The 24,274-nt window shown below is 42.1% G+C and overlaps 1 protein-coding gene across 1 annotated transcript in view; it reads left to right on the top strand.

Moving 5' to 3' along the window:
• The window catches only part of LOC140483138 (zinc finger protein 292-like), a 208,054-nt gene that overhangs the window by 39,150 nt on the left and 144,630 nt on the right, over positions 1-24,274 (top strand). Inside the window, exon 2 of the mRNA XM_072581126.1 lies at positions 18,800-18,954. Coding sequence (XP_072437227.1) covers positions 18,800-18,954 — 155 coding nt within the window. The remainder of the gene's footprint in view (positions 1-18,799; positions 18,955-24,274) is intronic.

The following is a 24,274-nucleotide window of genomic DNA, read 5'->3' as shown; positions in this document are numbered from 1 at the left end:
ATTTGACAGAGTATGATATTGGAAAATGTAAACTCATTCATTTTTGGCAGCAGGACTAGAAGAGCAGTATATTATTTAAATAAGGAGAAGTTGCAGAGCTTGGTGCACTGTCTTTATAGTTTGACAGCAGATTTGGGTAGCATTTTCCACCAATTCATTTGCCCTATTTACTACCTAGTCCTCATGACTGACATTATTTATCTTTCCATTAGGACCCTTCTCTCAACTTGGTTCAGATGAAGCCTGTCCTGATTAGAATTGTTCCTTCCGGTCCCTGTATTGTGCCACTGTTCCATGAAACTGACTCCTCTTTCCTGAGCCATTTCATTCCTTCCTCGTCTGATTATTCCTATGCTGGCTTGGACAAGAATTTGATAACAATCTGTGTTAAAATTCTCAAGGCCTTGTCTTTAAATTGGACCCTTATATTGTTTGAACCTCAGTCCCATTGTTTCCAGTTTCGCTTCTCAATGTATTTCCTCTGGTCAGTTTTTCACTTTCCACTTTTTGACTGGAACATTTTCTACATGTAGCAGTAATTGTTTTTCTTCTGTTTCACCACCAAATTTCTCCTTATTCAGCTTCTCTTCTGCCTGAAAATAGATCCATGATTATTTACCAACCATGGCAAAGTGTCATGATTTTTCCCTATGACTAGTGCAAGGGACAGGCTGTGAGTCCACCTCAACCCAAATGGGGTCCCCTTACAATGATTAGATTAGATTACTTTCAGTGTGGAAACAGGCCCTTCGGCCCAACAAGTCCGCACCGACCCGCTGAAGTGCAACCCACCCATACCCCTACATTTACCCCTTACCTAACACTGTGGGCAATTTAGCATAGCCACTTCACCTGACCTGCACACTTTTTTGGGACTGTGGGAGGAAACCGGAGCGCCCGGAGGAAACCCACGCAGACATGGGGAGAATGTGCAAACTCCACACAGTCGCCTGAGGTGGGAATTGAACCCAGGTCTCTGCTGTGAGGCAGCAGTGCTAACCACTGTGCCACCGTGTAGCACTTTGAAATGAAAGTCTTCAGGAATGACAAGTAATTCAGAAAGCATTTAACTTGCTGAAAAATTCTTTGAAACATCACCATAATCATAACACACCCTTTATGATTACAAGCCTCTCTTTTCAAGATCAGTTATGAGTGCAGAGCTTAAGTAACTTTGCAGGTCAAATCAGATAAGAATGCCAGGTTTCATTTCAAAGTGTTGGATTTTATGAACATCTGATAGTTGTCTTATGTGGTTACACAGCTACTTAAGTTATAAATCTGGTGGTATTTTTTCAATGGCTGTATTATTAGTCTAGTAACACAGCTGCATGCAATTGATAGCAATTTTTTTTAACACACACTACCAATTAAATAAATAAATGACACTCCAATCATTATCTAGTCAAGCAAAATCAGCATGGCTTCATTGAAAGACTAATAATGTCTGACAAATTTATTAGTTTTTCAAGGGAGTCTCAACCAGAGTGGATGGAGGGGAACAAGATGATGTTTTGTATGTAAGCTTCCAGAAGGCGCTGGACAAGGGACTTCATAGAATAAGATCCCATGGTGTTGGAAGGTTAGAACATAGAACATAGAACATAGAACAATACAGCACAGAACAGGCCCTTCGGCCCACGATGTTGTGCCGAACTTCTATCCTAGATTAAGCACCCATCCATGTACCTATCCAAATGCCGCTTAAAGGTCGCCAATGATTCTGACTCTACCACTCCCACGGGCAGCGCATTCCATGCCCCCACCACTCTCTGGGTAAAGAACCCACCCCTGACATCTCCCCTATACCTTCCACCCTTCACCTTAAATTTATGTCCCCTTGTAACACTCTGTTGTACCCGGGGGAAAAGTTTCTGACTGTCTACTCTATCTATTCCTCTGATCATCTTATAAACCTCTATCAAGTCACCCCTCATCCTTCGCCGTTCCAACGAGAAAAGGCCAAGAACTCTCAACCTATCCTCGTACGACCTACTCTCCATTCCAGGCAACATCCTGGTAAATCTTCTCTGCACCCTCTCCAAAGCTTCCACATCTTTCCTAAAGTGAGGCGACCAGAACTGCACACAGTACTCCAACTGTGGCCTAACCAAAGTCCTGTACAGCAGCAACATCACTTCATGACTCTTGAATTCAATCCCTCTGCTAATGAACGATAATACTCCACAGGCCTTCTTACAAACTCTATCCACCTGAGTGGCAACCTTCAAAGATCTATGTACATAGACCCCAAGATCCCTCTGTTCCTCCACCTGACCAAGAACCCTACCATTAACCCTGTATTCCGCATTCTTATTTGTCCTTCCAAAATGGACAACCTCACACTTGACAGGGTTGAACTCCATCTGCCACTCCTCAGCCCAGCTCTGCATCATATCTAAGTCCCTCTGCAGCCGACAACAGCCCTCCTCACTGTCCACAACTCCACCTATCTTTGTATCATCTGCAAATTTACTGACCCACCCTTCGACTCCCTCATCTAAGTCATTAATAAAAGGTTGTTTTTAGGCTGGAGGTCAATGTCTCGTGGTGTTCTGTAGGGATCTGTACTAGGATGTTTTGCTGTTTTGATTATATAAGAAATGATTTGGATGAAGTTGAGGGGCAAGATTCCCACACAGTAATAAGAGTGTGGAATGTGCTGCCAGAGGTGGTAGTGAAGGCTGATATGATGTGCTTTAAGAGACTTTTAAAGAAACATATAACTATGCAAGGAATGTAGGGATATGGATCAAGGGCAGGGAGAAAGGATTAGCTTCATTTGGTATTGTGTTCGGCAAAACACATAAGCTGAAGGGCCCATTCCTATGCTGTACAGTTCCATGTTCTAAAGCAGCAACAAAAAGTATTTAAGGATACTTGAGGATAAAACAGAAAGCTAGCATGCTGGAAGGCTAATGTAGTGTTGGCCCTTATTTCAATGGAGTTGGAGTACACAAATTGGAAGTCTTATTACAATTCTACAAGGTGCTAATGAAATCAAATCTGGAGTACTAAGAGCAATTTGGTCCCTTTTTTTTGCTTAAGGACATCTCTGAATTGCCTGGAAGGAAAGATAAGGATCAAAAGGATGATCCTTTTATTTGAAAGGATTGTCTTACAAGTGAAGACAGGTTGAAACTCTACTCGATGGAGTTTAGAGCAATGAGAAATGATCCCATTGCAACATGAGCCTAAGTGTAGAGAGGATGTTTCCCTTCCCTTCACTGGAGACTCTAGTATCGTCCTGCTTTTCCGCCCCCCCCCCCCCCCCCCCCGAATCAAAACACTCAGACACAGTATAGTTTTATCTTCCTCATCTTTTATTCTGGGCCCTGGAGGGAGAGCGAACGATTGCCCATGTGCACAGGGACATGGTCTGCTGTCACACAATGAATGTTCTCAACCTTAACTGGCTTGACATGATGAATACTTTTCACCTTGTTAAATTGATGTTGCATCTGAATGCTTCCAATATATTGTTAAATGGCTGTACATGACTGCTTTTCCACCTTGTTAACCCATTACCCTTGTCTCCAGCACCCCATTGTTAGCTGCAAGTTTGTATCTGATCGGAGTCATGCTCATCTGAGCCTCTTGTTTCACAAAATTCAGAACTTCACTCTTTCCCTGACACATTCTCATTCCCTCTGTCATTTCATGATAACCACCTAAATGGTACTATAAGAATCTGACAGCCAGTATTTAAGCAAGTTATTGTCAATGACTATAACAAAAATTGCCAGTCCATTACAGTAAATAGTTAGGATCCTTCAATGTGGGGAAAGAATTCACCAGTGATGTTCTTAAATCCAAAGTCCTAGTGACTACTCTATCCCCTCCAAATTGAGTGGAAATGAGCCAGTTCTTCGAAAACCACCTTCACTAAAGTCCAACCTGAAAACAAAATCCAGTATGTTTTTGCATACCACTGCATGGAAAAATCTGTATTCTTGGATAAGGGCAGTTAAATGCTTCACAAAACTGGATATGCTTCAGATAGAAGATACCAGCACATCTGAGCATGTAGTGCAGCAGCTGCAGGCTAGGTGAATGCAGCATTCTTTACTGCACCTGCTCCCACTCTGCTGTTAAATGCAACAAAGCCAACTGGCTATTTTGCTCACTTGATCAAAAACCTTTATTCCTTAAATGATGAATAGACTAGATAAAGTTCATGTGGTTTAATGTCCATAGGAAGGCTACTGACAAAAAGCCTACCGACCATCTCTTCGCTGTTGTTAATTTCTTCACTTTACGTTCTCGTGACTGGGGAGCTGATTAAATCCATTGGAGGGGTGGGTGGTGGTCCGAAGGCATGCTTTACCTGTGAATGGAGAAACTGTAGCGAAGATGTTAGCTGCTGAAAGTACCTTTTGCATTTCTTCTCTTGTGCCTTCCTTGCCAGTGTGGTTATCAGTATGAAGATAGTCACGCAATTAACTATATTAAATTGTCTGCCTATTTGAACTTTGTTTGTTTGTTATCTTGAATTCTGTTACTCTGATCATTTGTTTATGACATAAAGTTTTATACAATCCACAAACTTCTAAATTGCACTGCCTAAACAATTGTCAATTATAAACAACAATCAATGGTCCTAAAATCAAACCCTTGGGTTATTCAAAAATTATTTTCCTTCAACAAATTGATATTTGGCTAATGGGAAAGCTGTCAAGAAAAGTATTTCAAAAATCTGGAACAGCAAAAAAATTTCCTGTGCTTTAGCAATTGAAGAGACAGATTCAGTTCCAATTTAAATCTCATACTTGTGGGAAACAAAAATGCTGACTAATTTAAAATACATTTTCCAAATGAAATTTCCCAAATAAAAGTTTGAATTAGTGGCAACTTTGGTAGAGATCAACATTCTTTGAATTTTCAATATGAAAGGGGCCAATGAAGTCTTAACAATAATTAACAGGACTTAAAGAGCTCAACCGCAAGGTCTGATATTTTCTAGAAAATCTATCAACACATCAAACTCAAAATGTACTTTGTTTTTAATACGGAGTAAAAAAAACACTAGCAAAGATGTTTTAAATCAGTACACCCATTTGGCTAAAGCATGACCACTGACGTGATGTTTTATAAACAGGTATCATAGAGTTTCAAACAAATCGGGGGCTCAATGTACTCAATTTGCTTTAAGGTTACAAGTTTGATCATTTTTAAAAAGGACATAATGTTGTACAATTTGAATGTAAAAGCAAAATCTGCCCACTATACAGCCCATAAACATATTGGATTGAGATCATTGTTCAAACAAGGCAGAACAGTTACTTAAAAGGATTTTTGCAAACCAAACTTTTTAAACATCAAACACTCTGAGAATGGCACAATCTACGTGCCTTCAACCCAAGTACTAATACCACCTTAGTTTCAGCGTTTCTCCCCTTCACTTTTTTTTCTGCATCCTCTCATTGAAATTACACTTAAAAAGAGAGCCCTCGCAGCGAACCCCCCTGGTGCTGCACTGCAAGCTGCTCTTTCTTTCTCCCAGGACACAGCCTCCAATTTCACCACTCGGGGACTCTTAACCCCTTTCTCATTTTACTCCTCACAGAGGCTCGAATCCCACTTGAACACATACAACCCGAATCCCAATTAAACACAAAAAACAAACCTCAGTTAAATTCCTAGAGCTTGAACCCCAGCACAGTGCAGAGGACTCAACCCTCAATTACCCACCGAGGGAACTGAAACCCCAGTACTGCGCAGAGGACTCAAACCTCCATTACATCCCCTCTCCCAATGCAGCGCAGAGGACTCAAACCTCTTTGTTAGCGCGCTTGTGAAACGGTCTCTCAACTGAACTAATTACCATTTTGAGGAATCCATGGAATAGAGTGATTGAACAAGGGGACTGTCTCCAGCAGGCAGGAATATAAAAATGAACCAAGGTTTAAAATCTTACCTTGTGGCCAGTCTGTCTCAAGACACAAACGTTCTGGCAGCCACTGACACTGTCCAATCCTAACTCTTAGTTTTGGATCCTGCCAACTACGCCAATATTGCAGTTGAAGCAAAATGCTCAAACACAATATAGCTTTACTTCCATTTTTTATTCTGGCCCCTGGAGGGAGACAGAACAATCGCCCATGTGCATGGGGGCATGAGTTCCCGGTCTTCTGACTTGAATAGCAGTTTCTTAATTTATATCGTCATTTTACAGGGAGGAGCATCCGATAACACATTGACTTGGTGAGTGTCAATAATAAAGATTTAAGTGATGGCAGTTGTGCTGTTACACAATGAATGTTCTTAACCTTACCTGGTTTCACAATAAATACTTCTCCCCTTGTTAAACTGACTTTACATAATGAATGCTTTCAATATTGTTAAATTGCTATACTTAATGAATGCTTTTCCACCTTGCCTCCAGCACACCAATGTTAACGGCAAGTTCTTATCTGATCTGAGTCATGCTCAGCTGAATCTCTTGTTCCACAAAACTCCGATCTTAACCCTTACCCTGTCTGCTTATACCCAATGCACATTGTCATTAGGACCAGAGGACACAGTCTCAGTAAAGAGATACCAATTTAAAACTGAGATGAGGGAGAATTTCTTGAGGTTTGAGTGTCTTTAAAAACCCTTGTCACAGTGAGCTAAACGGCAGAGTCCTTGTGTATATTTAACACTGATAGACTCTTGATCAGTCAGGGAATTGGGTATATTGGAAAATGCAGGAAAGTAGCCATGAGGAATGTCAGATCAGCCATGATACTGTTGAATGGCTTGAGGGACAGAATGGTCTGTTCCCATTTCATATGCTCTAAATAGATTGGGATAGAATTTCTCACTTCTTTATACTTTTATTACATGCAGAATAATCTGCTGCTGTATAACCGGACAATGGTTAATTGAATTGCTAGTGAAATACTCTTAGCTAAAATATTTTTGATTCCCAAACAACAAAACTTCCTGCAAAAACTATAAATACAAATTGCACCTCTTAATTGTTGTATTAAATATTAAGCTAAGTTAACATCTGCTACTTCGATGTCTCTTTTCTATTTTAAGTATATGCCAAATGTACTGTGATATTAGGCCAGAGACTAAATATTAAATTAAAGCCAGCACTTGAATGAAGTTACACGTTTACCAATCTTTTAGCTTTTAAACAGAACTGAATCTAATATTTGAATATTAGATTTTGGATTCAAGCCTTAAAACTAAAAATGCAATCTATGTATTGGGGTCATACACTTGAAGAATTTAAATTTTTATAGTTTATGTAGTAAGTTTTTCACTTGATTTCTGTGAATGATTAGGCCTTTAGTAACAGTAATGATAGTTTGATCTCTAAATTGATCGCATTTCTTTATAATGAAGTTTCCCCTTGTTTTGGATGGAAGATATCTAACCATTCTGAACAGACTAACATAATTTTTAAAGATGGCATTGTTGAACCTCCAGTTCATTGAAATTGGTACTTAACCAGACCTAGCCTTTGTTCATCCTGCAACACTCTAATCTAAAGCAGTGCAACAAAAGTAAGATATGTAGGATGTACGTTTTATAGAAGCAAATCATTCAGCATAACTTGTCCTTAGTTATTACAAATAGAACTTTTACTTTGGGTTAAAATGTAGGTATAAAAGGTGTTTTGTGATTTTGCTCCAAATTCTATTTGGAAGCCAACTTGGATGGTTTAGTTGGTAAAAGGACAGTAAAGCTTGGATTAATTTACCAGGCAGAACTGATTGTACACCTTCTAATAGCGCAATGGTTGCGGTGGTTTTTGTTTTTTTTGCAGCCCCACGTTGTAGAAAAATCACACTTTAGAAACCGCAATTAAAGTATTGGTGCTCTAATTGATTATAGCCAACATGTTTTAAAAGTTTGTGCTGTAGAAACAGCATTACCGATTCATCAATTGTGCTACACTGAATTTGTGTTGACAAAACACGTGTGGTACAGGGTGTTCTGTTATAATGTTCATGCCTGTAAACTATGGCCAGAGCAGCTGTCCTGAAAGTGGATATACAACCAGTTGCTAAGTCTCCAATGTTGGGAATGTGAGTATTTATAAAGTTTTGTACTTTAAACTGTCTATAGGATAGTAAATTAGCAATTTCATGCGAAATCTGTGGTGGTATTTGAAAGAGAGCATGTGTATGAAACCATTGCTGTGTTTGCTTGACTTTTCAGAATTTTGTAGAACTGTACAGCGTGGGAATGGGCTCTTTGGCTCATGATGTTGAGCAAAATGTGACGCTGAATTAAACTAATCCCTTCTGCCTGCCCTTGGTCCATATCCTTTTTTCTTTCCTTGTATATTTATTTGCTTATGATATGGACATTTTAGACATCTGCCTCACCACTTCCTGGCAGTGCATTCCAGATTCCTACCACTCTGTAATTTTAAAAAAACTTGCCCCTCATATCTTTTTTTTTTTAAAATTGACCCAACCCCACTTTTAAATTTATCATTTGGGAGGGGAAAGTTACTGACTGGCAAACCTATTTATGCATCTCGTAATTTTATAGACTTCTATCAAGTCTCTCCTTTAGCCTCCACTGCTCTAGAGAAAACAACCTCAGGTTTTTTTTTAGCCTCTCCTGATAGTTTGTATCCTCTAATCAAGGCAGCATCCTGATAAACCCCTTCTGCACTCTCTCCAAAGCCTCCACATCCTTCCTGTAATGTGGTGAGCAGAATTGAATGAAGAACCATTTTTAAGTGTGGCCTAACAAGAGTCTTAGAAAGCTGCAACATGACATCCTGATTCTTGTACTCCATTCCTTGACCAATAAAAATAAGCATGTCCTATGCCTTCTTCACCACTCTGTCTACTTGTGTGGCTACTTTTCAGGGAGCTATGGACTTGAACCCCAAGATCCCTCTGTACATCAATACCATTAACTGTATACCTTTGATTCCCACAATGCAATTCATCACACTTACCCAGGTAAAACTCCATCTGCCGTTTGTCTGCCCATATCTACAACTGACCTATATCTTGCTGTATTGTTTGATAATCTTCCACACTACCAATAACTCCACTGAACTTTGACATCTGCAAACTAACCCACCCATCTACATTTTCATCAAAGTCATTTATATATATTACAATAAGTAGGGGTCACAGTGTGGATCCCTGCAGAACACCATTAATCATAGACCTCCTGGCAGAAATACACCCTTCCTCTGCCACCCTGTCTTCTATAGGCAAGCCAATTCTTGATCCATGAGGTCAAGTCACCATGAATCATATGCATCTTAATCTTCTGGATGAACCTCCTAGGAGTGACTTCGTTGAAAGCCATATTAAAATCCACATGGGCAACATCCACTGCCCTACTCTCATCAATCACCTTTTTCACCTCTTTTGGAAAAATTCAGTCAGGTTAGGATGACATGGCCTATCCTGCACAAAGCCATGCTGACTCCCTAATTTAGGCCTTGCTTTTCCAAATGCATGTAAATCTTATCCTGAAGAATTCTCTCAAATAGCTTCCCAACCACCGATGTGAGACTCACCAGTCTATAGTTTCTTGGATTTTCTCCATTTCCCTCCTTGAATAGAAGAACAAATTAGCTACTCGCCAGTTTTCCAGGACCTCTCCCATGGCTAATGAGGATACAAAGGTCTTGAGTTGAGAAGATGGTGCTGGAAAAGCACAGCAGGTCAGGCAGCATCAAAGGAGCAGGAAAATCAATGTTTCAGGCAAAAGCCCTTCATCAGGAATGAGACTGGGAGCCTTGGGGGTCTTGAGATAAATGGGAGGGGGAAGGTAACTGAGAGTGTAATAGGTGGATAGAGGTGGGGGTAAAGGTGATAGGTGGAGCGGATAGGTGGGAAGGAAGGAGGACCGGTGGGACAAGTCCTGAGGGTGGTGCTGAGCTCTAACTGGAATAAAGTGGTGGGATGGGAAATGAGGAAACTGCTGAAATCTTAAGGCAATAACAATCTCCTCTCTTGCATCTCTCAATGTAGGGTAGATAACATTTTAGGCCCTGGGGGCTTATCCAATTCCGTGCTCTTGAAGAGACCTAACCACTTTTTTTTTCTTTATCTCAAAATGCCATAATGCATTAGCACATTCCACAAATATCTTGCTACCCTCTATACTTCTCATGTATAAGTACCAAATAAAGTGCTCGTTTAAGATCTCACTCACATCCTCTGCCTCCGTACCAGTTCCCTCTTTTATCCTTGAGTGGTCCTACCTTGTCCCTGGTTGTCCCTTTTTTTTTTAAAAATGTATTTATTTAGAATACCTTTTTGGGTTCTCACTAGCCCTACTTACCAAGGTTATTTAGTGGCCCTTCTTGGTCTCTCAATTCCCTGCTGGAGTTCTTTCCTGCTTTTTTTCATATTTCTCATAGTTTCTGTCAGATGTTTTGAGTCCTAAACCTTTATATTATTACAAATTTTCTAATTACAGGATATTCAAAGATATCAGCGAAACAAAGAAATGAGTCCAAAACTCGAGGGTATAGGTTTAAGGTGAGAGGGGAAAATTTTTTTAAAAGGGACCTAAGGATCAACTTTTCCATGCAGCGGGTGGTGTGTGTGTATGGAGCTGCCAGAGGATGTGGTGGAAGCTGGGACAATTATAACATGTTAAAAGGCATCTGGATGAGTATATGAATAGGAAATGTTGGGTATTGTCAGAGTTGATGTTTTGCCTCTACTAATGCCAAATAACAACAGGCTAAGGTTGAATTTCTGAAATCAGAGTAATTAATATCATTTCAGAGAGAAACCGATTAGAGCATGTAAAGGGAGCAGAGAAGTTGAGATGGCCAATCTTATGTCAGCAGTTATCAATGAAAAAATGTGGGGTGAGTAAGGAATCCAGATTAGGGTGAATTCTGCAAATGTATTCGAGGGTTCCTTGTGTGCAATCTTAGACATAGATTTTCTGGCTGAAGAGGGTGGAGGCAACAGAAGATGTTGGTGAGATCTTAGTGAAAGAGAAATCCAACAGTTCCAGAGAGGAAAGGTCAAATGATATCATAAATGTGCAGTTGGGAAAAGGAAAGTGCCGGGCGGCACGGTGGTTCAGTGGTTAGCTCTGTTCCCTCAGTGTCAGGAACCTGGGTTCGATTCCTACCTTGGGCAACTCTGTGTGGAGTTTGCACATTCTTCCCCCTGTTTGAGTGGGTTTCCGCTGCGTACTCTGGTTTCCTCCCACAATCCAAAGATGTGCAGATTAGGTGAGTTGGCCCTGTTAAAATTGCCCATACTATTCAGGGATGTGTTGGTTGGGTGTCTTAGTCTGAGGTAAATGCAAGGGGAAGAGGATCCTAAGTAGCATCGGTACACATGAGTCATTTAAAGTTTGCAATTCTTCATACTTGAAGGGGGAGGGGGTGGGGAAGAAAGTGACATTTTTTTTAAGATCTTTTCTGCATTGTCCTGCTCATCCTGTTATGTGTATACAATTGGAATTCTTTTACAATCTTCACAACTTTCCATTCCTGTTGACTTTGTAGCATGTGGAATTATTGTAAAGAAATTATGCACAGTTTATACCTAACAGTGATTCCTGGCGGACTGTATAATTTATAATCTTCCAAGTGATAATTTATTCAATCCCTGTTTATGTATTTTTCTCAGTTATCCAGCTACTGAGAAAATTACTGATTTCATGGTTATTTCTTCCATTTTTAAAACTGATAAGTGATGTTACTGAAAGTTGTCTCTTTCCTTATTGGAGATGGATATTGCCCAAGATAATGGAAGACTGTTATCTACTACCTGTTTGTCTGAACATGGATATTTTCACATCTTGCAAAGTATTACTTAATTGGTGGAGCAATGTACAGGAGTTAAATGTAGTAGAGTGAATGATTTCTGTGTGAACGGCCCCAATCCTGACCCCATGGCAGGAAGCTTATGAATTCAGTTTAAAAAAAAACCAAGCCTGTTTTGCTGAATGACTTGAGATTTCCTGGTATAGTTGTATAATTAAGGTTTTAAAATGAGAACTGATTTGATCTGGTAATGAAAAACTCTTCTTCTTTATTGGGGAGGCTAGAACGCAGGGCCATCTTAGAGTCCAGCCAATCCGTAATGCAATTGGGAAGCAACACTTCTTTGTATACAGAGGTGCTGGATGTCTTGAAACGGGTAATGGTGGCTAAATCCCCAGGACCTGATCAGGTGTGCCCTAGAACTCTGTGAAGCTAGAGAAGTGATTGCTGGGCCTCTTGCTGAGATATTTGTATCATCGATAGTCACAGGTGTGGTTCCGGAAGACTGGAGGTTGGTTAATGAGGTGCCACTGTTTAAGAAGGGTGGTAAGGACAAGCCAGGGCACTATAGACCAGTGAGTCTGACGTCGGTGGTGGGCAAGTTGATGGAGGGAATCCTGAGGGATTGGATGTACGTGCATTTGGAAAGGCAAGGACTGATTATGGATACCTTCATCCCCCTACCCTCCTGAATCAATGAGTTTGACACGCAGCTAGATATCAAGCATTTCTTCCACCGCCTTCGCCTCTGCGCCTACTTCTTCAAAAAGGACTCTCGCCCACCCTCTGACAACCCCTTCTCCTGCCTCCAACACACCCCCATCCACCTGGACATCCTATGCTGGCCTCTTTCGCGCCCTCGATCTCTTCATATCCAACTGCTGCCGTGACATTGACTGCCTCAACCTGTCCACCCCTCTCACCCACTCCAACCCCTCATCCTCACAACACACAGCCCTCCAGTCCCTCCGCTCCAACCCCCACTTCTCCATCAAACCAGCAGACAAGGGAGGTGCAGTGCTAGTTTGGCGCACCAATCTTTACACTGCTGAAGCTAGAAGCCAACTCACGGACACCACCTCCTACTGCCCCCTTGACCATGACCCCACCTCGCACCACCAAACCATCCATAACCTAATCACCTTAGGAGATCTCCCATCCACTGCCTCCAACCTCATAGTCCCACAACTCCGCACCGCCCGTTTCTATCTCCTACCCAAAATCCACAAACCCCACAGCCCTGGCCGACCCATTGTCTCAGCCTGCTCCTGCCCCACCGAACTCATCTCTGCATACCTTGACACTGTCCTGTCCCCCTTAATCCAAGAACCCCTCACCTACTTTCGGGGCGCCACCCATGCCCTCCACCTCCCTCCATGATTTTCGCTTCCCCAGCCCCCAACGCCTTATCGTCACAACGGACAACCAGTCCCTATACACTTCCATCCCCTATCACAAAGGCCTCCAAGCCCTCCGCTTCTTCCTCTCCTGCCAACCCAACCAGTACTCTTCCACTGACACCCTCCTTTGATTGACCGAACTGGTCCTCACTCTTTTAACTTCTCCTTCCAAACCTCCCACTTCCTCCAAACCAAAGGAGTAGCCATGGGCACCCACATGGGCCCCCCGGTTATGCCTGCCTCTTTGTCGGATATGTGGAACAGTCCATCTTCCGCAACTACACTGGTACCACCCCCCACCTTTTCCTCCACTACATCAATGACTGTATTGGCGCTACCTCGTGCTCCCACGAGGAGGTTGAACAGTTCATCCACTTTACTAACACCTTCCACCCCAACCTCAAATTTACCTGGACCGTCTCAGACTCCTCCCTCCCCTTCCTAGACACCTCCATTTCTATCTTGGGCGACCGACTCAACACAGATTTAATACAAACCTGCCAACTCCCACAGCTACTTAGATTACACCTCCTCCCACCCTGCCCCCTGTAAAAATGCCATCCCATATTCCCAATGCCTCTGCCTCCGCTGCATCTGCTCCCAGGAGGACCAATTCTACTACCGAACAACTCAAATTGCCTCCTCCTTCAAAGACCATAATTTCCCCTCCCGAGGTAGACGACGCTCTCCACTGCATCTCTTCCACTTCCCCCACCTCTGCCCTTGAACCCCGCCCCTCCAATCTCCACCAGGACCGAACCCCACTGGTCCTCACCTTCCACCCCACCAACCTCTGGATACATCATATCATCCTCCGTCATTTCTTCTGCCTCCTCCAGACAGACCCCACCACCAGGGATATATTTCTCTCTGTCCCTATCAGCATTCAGGAGAGACCACTCCCTCCACGACTCCCTCGTCAAGTCCACACACCTCCACCAACCCAGCCTCCACTCCTGGCACCTTCCCCTGCAACTGCATGAAGTGCAAAACTTGCACCCACACAACCTCCCTCCAACCCCAATGGATCCTTCTATATCCGTCGCAAATTCACCTGCACCTCCACACACATTTACTGAATCCGCTGCACCCGATGTGGTCTCCTCTACATTGGGGATACAGGCTGCCTACTTGCGGAACGTTTCAGGGAACCTCTGGGACACCAGCACCAACCAACCCAACCGCCCCAGGGCTGAACACTTTAACTCCCCCTCCCACTCCACCAATGACCTACAGGTCCTTGTCCTCCTCCATCGCCAGACCCTGGCCCCACAACGCCTGGAGGAAGCGCACCTCATCTTCCACCTAGGAACCCTCCAACCACACTGGATGAATGTAGATTTCTTCAGCTTCCTCCTTTCCCCTCCCGCCACCTTATCTCAGTCCCAACCCTCCGGATTCAGCACCACCCTCTTGACCTGCAATCTTCTTCCCGACCTCTCCGCCCTCACCCCCTCTCCGGCCTATCACCCTCACCCTCCCCTCCTTCCACCTATCGTATTCCCAGCGCCCCTCCTCCAAATTCCCTCCCTCCCTACCTTTTTATCTCAGCCCGCTTGGCACACCAGCCTCTTTCCTGAAGAAGGGCTTATGGCCGAAACATCGATTCTCCTGCTCCTCAGATGCTGCCTGGCCTCATGTGTTTTTCCAGCACCACATTTTTCAACTCTGATTAGGGATAGTCAGCATAGCTTTGTACGTGGGAAATCATGTCTCACAATCTTTTGAGTTTTTTGAGGGAGGAACAAAGAGGATTGATGAGGGCAGAATGGTAGATGTGATCTGTATAGACTTCAGTAAGGCTTTCAACAAGGTTCCCCATGGGAGACTGATTAGCAAGGTTATATCTCCATGGAATACAGGGAGAACTAGCTGTTTGGATACAGAACTGGCTCAAAAGTAGAAGACAGATGGTTGTGGTGGAGGGTTGTTTTTCAGACTGGAGGCCTGTGACCAGTGGAGTGCCACAAGGATCGGTGCTGCGTCCTCTACTTTTTGTCATTTATGCTCGCACCCAAATCACTTATGTAAGAGGTACAATTAGTAAGTTTGCAGATGACACCAAAGTTGGAGGTGTAGTGGACAGCGAAGAGGTTTACCTTAGATTGTAACAGGATCTTGACCAGATGGGCCAATGGGCTGAGAAGTGGCAGATGGAGTTTAATTCAGATAAATGCGAGGTGCTGCATTTGGGAAAGCAAATCTTAGCAGGACTTGTACACTTAATGGTAAGGTAATGAGTGTGTTGCTGAACAAAGAGACCTTGGAGTGCAGGTTCATAGCTCCTTGAAAGTGGAGTCACAGGTAGATTGGATAGTGAAGACTGTGTTTGGTATGCTTTCTTTTATTTGTGACAGTATTGAGTACAGGAGTTGGGAGGTCATGTTGCGGCTGTACAGGACATTGGTTAGGCCACTGTTGGAATATTGCATGCAATTCTGGTCTTCCTATTGGAAAGATGTTGTGAAACTTGAAAGAGTTCAGAAAAGATTTACATGGATGTTGCCAGGGTTGGAGGCTTTGAGCTATAGGGAGAGGCTGAACAGGCTGGGGCTGTTTCCCCTGGAGCATCGGAGGCTCAGGGGTGATGTTATAGAGGTATACAAAATTTGAGGGGCATGGATAGTGTAAATAGGCAAAGTCTTTTCCCTGGGGTCAGGGAGTCAAGAACTAGAAGGCATAGGTTTAGGGTGAGAGGGGAAAGATATAAAAGAGACCTAAGGGGCAGAGGGTGGTACATGTATGGAATGAGCTGCCAGAGGATATGGTGGAGGCTGGTACAATTGCAACATCTAAGAGGCATTTGGATGGGTATATGAATAGGAAGGGTTTGGAGGGATATGGGCTGGGTTCTGGCAGGTGGGACGAGATTGGGTTGGGATATTTGGTCAGCATGGACAGGTTAGACCGAAGGATCCGTTTCCATGCTGTACATCTCTATGACTCTATTCCTCCCCTCTGACATCACCATCACCTGCATCTACCTGTTGCTTTCCCAGCTACCTTACCCCAACCTCCTATTTATCTCTCAGCCCCCTTCCTACTCCTCCTTTTCCTACCCCCCTAATGAAGGGCTTATGTCTGAAGCATCAATTCTCATGCTGTTCAGATGCTGCCTGACCTGCAGGGCTTTTCTTGCGCCACGCTTTTCGACTCTAAGGGTCTGTTTCCAGCTGTACATCTCTTTGACCCTGTAAGGAGGCTGTTTGGCACATTTGAGTTCATGGGTAGAATGTGGTGATGTCATGCACAACGTTATTTGGGACATGTAGGCAACAATTGAAAAAAGCAACAATTGAATTGTGGTTCAGTCAGACAAACTCGGTAATTAATGGCATTCTCAGATGATAACTGACAGACCATCACCACTACTTCAGCAATAGATTGAAACTATGGCAGCTAGATCTGTTCCCAGGTGGGGGTTTCAAATAGTATTTCAGTGACCTGATTATGAACTGGAATGTGGAAATATGTTACTTCCTCCAACTATTGTGTATAATTTGTATAAACTCCAGTCCATTGTGCAGATAATGGAATGTCTTAATACACTTATCACGTGAATAAAGCTTGCTGGAATGGGAGCTAATACCTTGGCACAAGGGAGGCAGGTAACACAGTCCAGGGCAAGCACTATAAAGTGATTTCACTGAGGAGAAGAACAGAATCCAAATAGCAGTCATTTTTGGCAGGGAAAGCAGACTTTCCCTGCAGGATTATATTTGTTAACTGCAAGAACATGGCCAGGATTTCACCTGAAATAACTAGAAGCTTCCAATCTCAATTTGCCTTTGAGGAGCAACATAATTTTTGCTGTCCTTCTAAAGTTTGACTAAATAAGTAACTTTATTCACATTATTGTGTGTTAGTAATTTAAAAGCATGTTACATCTTTAGTAATCACCTATTCCTATGTATATGAACATCTGTGCATTTTGGGGAGTACTATTTGTTACTTTACATTTTGGGCTTGAGAATCTAGTTAGTCCAGTTCCCTGCTGTTGCTGTAGCTCTGCAAATTTGCTTCCCTCAGTTGTTCATCTAGTTTTCTGAAATAAAGAATCCCTGCATCCTCTGCCCATCTGGGTAGCAGGTTTCAAATTGCTACTCATAGCATTTTTACCCCATACCATCCTGTATGTCTTTCCCAATTGTGTTGCCTATTCCTTGTGCCATCAGTTAATGGGAACAGCTTTTTATCAACCTGATCAAAATGTTTTCGCACCTCCTGATTTCTCTTCCACCTCCAAGGACAAATATCCAGTTTTCATATCTTAGTCTTGTAACTAAACTTCAATTTGTGGGACCATTCTGGAAAACCACCTCTGCGCACTTTCAAGGTGCTTCATACCCTGCCAGCTATTGTGAATAGAACTGACTATAATACCCTTTTTGTGTGACCATTTAAAATACCATTACCATGGTATTCCATTCCTTTATCTATAGGACACAAAGGTTTGAGAGGCTTCTGTCCTGGAAGTTGATGTGGATTAAAACATGTACTAGGTGCCAGCTGCTGCTTCTGGGATTAAGTGTGTCTGTGGTCTGCTTGCATAATTAAGAGGTGTTAGTTTAGTTTGCATGGCACGGTGATCTTATGCTATACATTATGTTTTATGATCTTGCCTCACTAGCTGTCTGACGAAGGGGCAGTGCTCCAAAAGTTAGTACTACCAAATAAACCTGTTGGACTATAACCTGGTGTTTTGATTTTTTTAAAAAAATTGTCCACCCCAGTCCAACACTGGCGTATGATAGTCAAAATATACTCCAAAACTGCGGTTTTATGAATAATGAAACCGTTATTAGTAAATAACGGGTTAGTAAGGGGTTATGAATGAATGAACAGGAACCTGGTGTTAATGAATGTAGTAAGCTAGTGAAAGTTAACCTATAACACAGTATCTTACAGGTAGCATCCTGGAAACTACTGAAGACCAGAGGGATCTTGGTGCACATAGTCACAGATTCCTGATGGTAGCAGAGCAAGTAGATAGTGTCTAAGAAGGTATATGGGTACTTGCCTTTATTAGCCAAGGCTTTGAATAAAAGGGCAAGATGGAACTCTGTACGATGTTGGTTAAACCACTGTTGGAGTACTGTGTACAGTTCTTGTTGCCATAATACAAAAAATGTGATTGCACATGAAAGGGTACAAAAGAACTTTTAGGAGGATGCTGGAATATCTAAGCTATGAGGTGCAACTGGATGGGGAAGTTTGTTTCTTTGAGCAGCCACGGTCGAAAGGGTACCTCTGATATATAAGATTGATGGACATAAGGTGAATAGGAAGGCAGACTTTCTGTTTTATACAGAGGTTGGTAACAAGGGTACCCAAATTTCTACTAAGTGACAAGATTAAGACAGCTTTACAGATTTGTTATAATGTATACCAGTTTTTGTCAGTTGTATGAATAAAATTAATAGTCAATCATGCAAACTTGGCTTAATTGGATTTCCAGAATCAAGGTCCAAGATACAATAGGATTCTAATGCATGCAGAGTCTGACGATCAACCTTGGAGCAAAAGTAAAAATTGCACCAGACAAAATATCATGGATGAATGCAATCTATGGTAAATTTGACATGTTAAGAAATTACCCTGAACGTTAAGAACTGAGCTTCAGGCTGAGAAAGCTTTTTGTATCATTATGCACTAGAAACACTGAAATTTTAATTTTTCATTACAGACTCTTGTACAGTATGCTGGGAAGTGGAAAATCTCTGATAATCCTCTGCCTTTGTTGGAAGTATATACTGTGGCTATACAGAATTATTCCAAGGCACGGCCTTGCCTCACAGCGGAGTGTGAGAATGTATGTTTTGTACTTGACCGACTAGCCTTGTAAGTACTATAAATAACTTCATTCAGTGTGAGAGGTGATGTAATTTGTGGTATCTCTTACATTTTGAGCCATGATATTTCGGTAGAAAGCTTTACATCTGAAATTTTATGTATTAATTGGAATAGTTTCTGATTTGAAGCCGTTAGATCTGAGAATTGTCATTTCTATTAAATAAGTTATTCGGAATTGAGAATATACAAAATCGTCAAATTGGGTGTGTATACAAGTGCACCCAGGCATTCATCCATATACTCAATTACAAAGGAATTGCTGTATAGAAACATTCAGCCCAACTTGTAGTGCAGAAAGACTTGCCTAGACATAAGCCTACTTCCATCTTTTTGCATCTAAACCTATCATCATTGCTATCTGTTACCTTCTGTCACTGTGACAGTGCATTTCATGTACCATCGATTGGGTAAAGAAGTTTCTCCTGAATTTCTTTTTTCCCCTGTGGCTATCTTGTTTTGATGGCTTCTAGTTATGCTATTCCCCATTAATGGAAACATATATATCTCTCGTCTATCAAAATCTTCCATAACTGCCTTCCACAGTAAGTGGTCTTACTGAAGTTCAGTTCAGGTTTAGTGAAAATTTAAAAAGTAGATTAATTTATCTGCATAGCAATAAAGCCTCCTGCTTTTTTTTTACTGTTATGAAGTTGGTGTGTATTGTACCTTTTTTAAGAGTAAGTAAAGGCATCTGTCATGTGACTGATTGATTAGCCATCAGTGTACTGAAAAATTGAAAATATGTAACACTTGGTTTTGACACGAATATTTGAGTTTTGTTTGCTATGTTTTCACAACAGTTCGAAGTTAATTAATCAGTTTAAACTATGCCCCAAGATGCTAAAGCCCAATCTAATTTGAATGTAATGTTTTGACAACATTGGCTCAACGACATGATCCGATATTTGGGGCATAAAGAAAACAGTTAGCCAGAGAGAGTGAGCACAGTAGTTAGCAGAGACCCGGGTTCAATTCCTGCCTCAGGCGACTGACTGACTGTGTGGAGTTTGCACATTCTCCCTGTGTCTGTGTGGGTTTCCTCCAGGTACCCCAGTTTCCTCCCACAGTCCAAAAATGTGCAGGTTAGGTGAATTGGCCGAGCTAACTTGCCCATAGTGTTAGGTGAAGGGGGAAATGTAGGAGAATGGGGTCTGGGTGGGTTGTGCTTCGACGGGTCGGTGTGGATTTGTTGTGCCGAAGGACCTGTTTCCAGACTGTAACTAATCTAATCTAATCTGGGCTGCCATTCAAAACACTCTCTATCAAAGGTACCTTTTTCCTATGAAACCTATTTTTGCAGCAAAAGACAAAAGACGACCCAGGGCGTTCTATAGCCAAGAGGACAAGGATACTGGAGACTACCGCTGCTGCTTGATTTTGAAAATTAAGTTGATATAATTGTAATATGATTTGGTTATTGGAACAGGAGATAGTTAGTTAGTTAGTTAGAGTTGCAGGCAGATAATAAGCAGTTAGGAGAAATAAGGCATAGTGTTGTAAATGGTTGTTGTTTAATGTTCACTTTGAGTTAAGGAATAAATTTGTTTATTTTTTCTTTAAATAGTGGAAGTTGGGAATTCTGTCACTCATATTTGAACAGATTGAGGTGAGGTGAACTTTTCTGTGTGTTTGGTTTAATTAGCAGAAGAGTTCACTGCCGTGTTGTAACAGTTTGAGGGCTCGGATTTTTGATTTGGACAAGTTTAGACATATCCAACCTGAGATTTGGACGGATCTGGGGTACAAGGATCCCAGCAGATTTAAGCACTTGCTGGTTACAGTCATAGATATTTAAATAAATGTAGGTGAGGCAATTTGTTTAATTGTGTAGTTATTTGTGGTTGGTTAAATTAAAAGTAAGGGAAATAGCTCTTAAAATTACTAAAGAGGATTTGAAGATGATTACCAAGTTTACCAAGAAAGTTTAGAAGGACAGAAAAAGACTATACTTTTAGAATTCGTAAAGAGGTTAGATTTGGGCTTAACCAGGGACAAAAGGAAAGCTGAAATTGTAAGGGAGTTAGTCAAGCACTATAAGGCTGTCAGACAAATAGACCAATGTAGTCGAGTTGTTAAAGAAAACATAAGATACAATTGAGCAAAATGGAGTTGGAAAGAGAATTTGAACTTCAGAAGTTGCAACTTAGTCAGGACAGTCAAGTTAACAGGATGGAAATGGAGAGAAGGTAGTGATATATGTTTAAACACTGCTACGCTTTTGAGAAAGATGTCAAAGTCTTTCGTCTCATTTGAAAAATTGGCCAGGCAGATGGAGTGATCAGAGGACTTGAGAAATGCTAGTTTGGACTAAGCTGCTAGGCACAGCTAGAGAGGTGTTTGCAGCACTGTCAGATGAGGGCTCGAGAGATTATGAAGTCATCAAACAGGCTATTTTGAATGCTTATGAATTGGTACCAGAAGCATATAGACAACTGTTCATAAACATAAAGAAGGAGCCAGGTCAGACTTGTTGAGTTTGAAAGAATTAAACAGTAATTTTGATAGATGGTTGTGGTCCTTTCCAAAAAAATAGATAAGACCAATGAGACTCCAAGAGAATATTCTGCTGGAGGAGTTTTAAAAACTCACTTCCAGAGATGATCAAAATTCATGTGGATGAGCGCAAAGTTCAAAAAGTGAGAAAGGCGGCAGAGATGGCAGATAAATATCCATTGGTGCATCAGATCAAGTTTTTGGCTTCCGGCAAAAATTTCATCCTATGAGGGATAGAAATTGGGAGAAGGGGAGGTCCTACCCTAGAAAACCGAGCACACTGGTAATTTTTCACCACCGCTTTAAAAGAAGCCCAAGCGGTTGGAAAGGAGATGAAAGGCATCTGTTTTCACTAATGGAATGGGATGCAGAAAATTAGTGCCAGTGGCTTAAGAAAGGCACTGGGAAAAAGTGTTTTCACTGCCAGAAAGTGGGGCATGTAAAATCACAGTGCTGGTTTTTCTTTAAAGAAAGGCACTGTGGGAAAAGAAGCTAAACCAGTGGCATTAGTCAAGGTAACAAAGGAAACCCCAAGAAAAGTCAAGCTGTATGAGAGTGCACAGGCTGGGTATGGAGTTACTGCCTGATCTCTATAAAAGAATTCACCTCTGGGTAAAGTTCCCTGAGACAGAACAGGAAGAAAATGGAAAGAAGCTATAATTTTGAGAGATACAGGATCTAACCAGTGTCTAATAGTAAGAGATGAACATAATTGCACTCTTTCTAACCTATTACCAGAGAGTGGTAATTTGGGGGATAGAGGAGAGAAGTTCAGTGTTTGCCTATGTAAGATCAGGTTGGAGGGCCAACTTGAGACTGGGGAAGTAACAGTGGGAGTGATTTGAGTGTCAGTTCCAGGAATACAATTTGGTGGTGGGAACAATTTAGCAGGATCGAAGGTGGGAGTGATGCTTCTTGTGGAGAAGCCAAAGGAAGACTAGGGAGCTGAGGAGTTAAAAGAAAAATACCCTAGAATTGTCCCAGACTGTGTAGTAACAAGATCCCACTATCATAAGTCTCGGCATGAAGTAAAAACAAAAGAGTTGAGGTTCAGTTAGCAGACACCCTGTCTGATGTAATGGTGCATGGAAAGCCTGAACAGGCAGAGGGTCAGGCAGAAGTGTTTAGTCCTGAAAGGCTTAAGGCTTGCAATAGAAAGACTAGACAATAAAAGATGTGTGTTGCATACTCAGAAAAGGAGTTAGAACATTCCTGAAGGTTATTATCTTTTAAAGATAGAATCCCAGATGAAAATGGAGACCATGGCAGGTTCATGCAGAGGAGAAATAGGCAGAAGTGCAACCGATTGTGTTGCAGGTAGCATACAGACTGGAAGTGTTACGGGTAGCACATGAACTACCAGTAGGAGGTCACCAAGGTGTAAGGAAAACTCCAGGCTAAGGTACAAAAGTTGGCCTGGAATGCACAAGGATGTGGTTAATGTTTGCCGTACATGCCAAATGGTAAGTACGCTGCAGGCAGTAATACAACCAGCACCTTTGACTCTAAATGCAGGATTTGGCAACATCGAGTCATAGAGATGTACAGCATGGAAACAGACCCTTCGGTCCAACTCATCCATGCTGACTTGATATCCCATCTCCATCTAGTCCTACCTGCCAGAACCCAGCTCCTATCCCTTTCAACCCTTCCTATTCGGTTACCCGTTCTGATGCCTTTTAAATATTGTAATTGTACTAGGCTCCACCACTTCCTCTGGCAACCCATTCCACACGTGCACCACCCTCTGCATGAAAAATATGCCCCTTAGGTCTATTTTATATCTTTCCCTTCTTCCTCACTCCCCCTAAACTTTTGCCTTTAATTCTGGATACCCCCAGGGAAAAACCTTGCCTATTGACCCTATCCATACCCCTCGTGATGTTATGAACCTCTATAACATCATGCCTCTGGCGCTGTGAGGAAAGCTGCCCTAACCTATTCAGCCTCTCCCCCTCGCTCAAATCCTCCAACCCTGGCAACATTTCATGTAAATCTTTTCTGAACTGTTTCAAGTTTCACAACATTCTTCCAATAGGAAGGAGACCAGAATTGCACACAATATCCCAACAGTGGCCTAACCAATATTCTGTGCAGCCGCAATATGACCTGCCAACCCCGATACTCAATACTCTGACCAATAAAGAAAAGCATACCAAACTCATTCTTCACTCTTCTATCTACCTGCGACTCTACTGAACCTGCACTCCAAGGTCTCTTTGTTCAGTCACGCTCCCTACGACTTTACTGCTTTCCCAAAATGCAGCACCTTGCATTTATCTAAACTAAATTCCATCTGCCACATCTCAGCCCACTGGCCCATCTGATCAAAAACCCATTGTATCTGAGGTAACCTTCTCTGTTTTCTGCACCTCCAATTTTGGTGTCATCTCCAAACTTACGAACCATGCCATCTATGTTCACGTCCAAATCATTTACATAAATGGCGAAAAGTAGTGGACCCACTACCAATCCCTGTGGCATTCCACTGGTCGCAAGCTTCCAGTCTGAAAAACAACCCTTCACCACCACTTCTACCTTTTTGAGCCAGTTCTGTATCCAAATGGCTAGTTCTCCCTGTATTCCATGCAATCTAACCTTGCTAACCAGTCTCCAATGAGGAACCCTGTTGAATGCCTTACTGAAGTCCACATAGATAAAGTCTACTGCTCTGCCTCATCCATCCTCTGTTACTACTTCAGAAAACTCAATCAAGTTTGTGAGATGTGATTTCCCACGCACAAAGCCATGTTGACTATCCGTAATCAGTCCTTGCCTTTCCAAATACATGTACATCCTGTCCCTTGGGATTCTG

Source organism: Chiloscyllium punctatum, chromosome 11 (assembly GCF_047496795.1).
Source record: "Chiloscyllium punctatum isolate Juve2018m chromosome 11, sChiPun1.3, whole genome shotgun sequence".
Classification (NCBI taxonomy): domain Eukaryota; kingdom Metazoa; phylum Chordata; class Chondrichthyes; order Orectolobiformes; family Hemiscylliidae; genus Chiloscyllium; species Chiloscyllium punctatum.
Note: the sequence above shows the minus strand (reverse complement) of the source record. Positions and strands in the feature narration are given on the sequence as shown.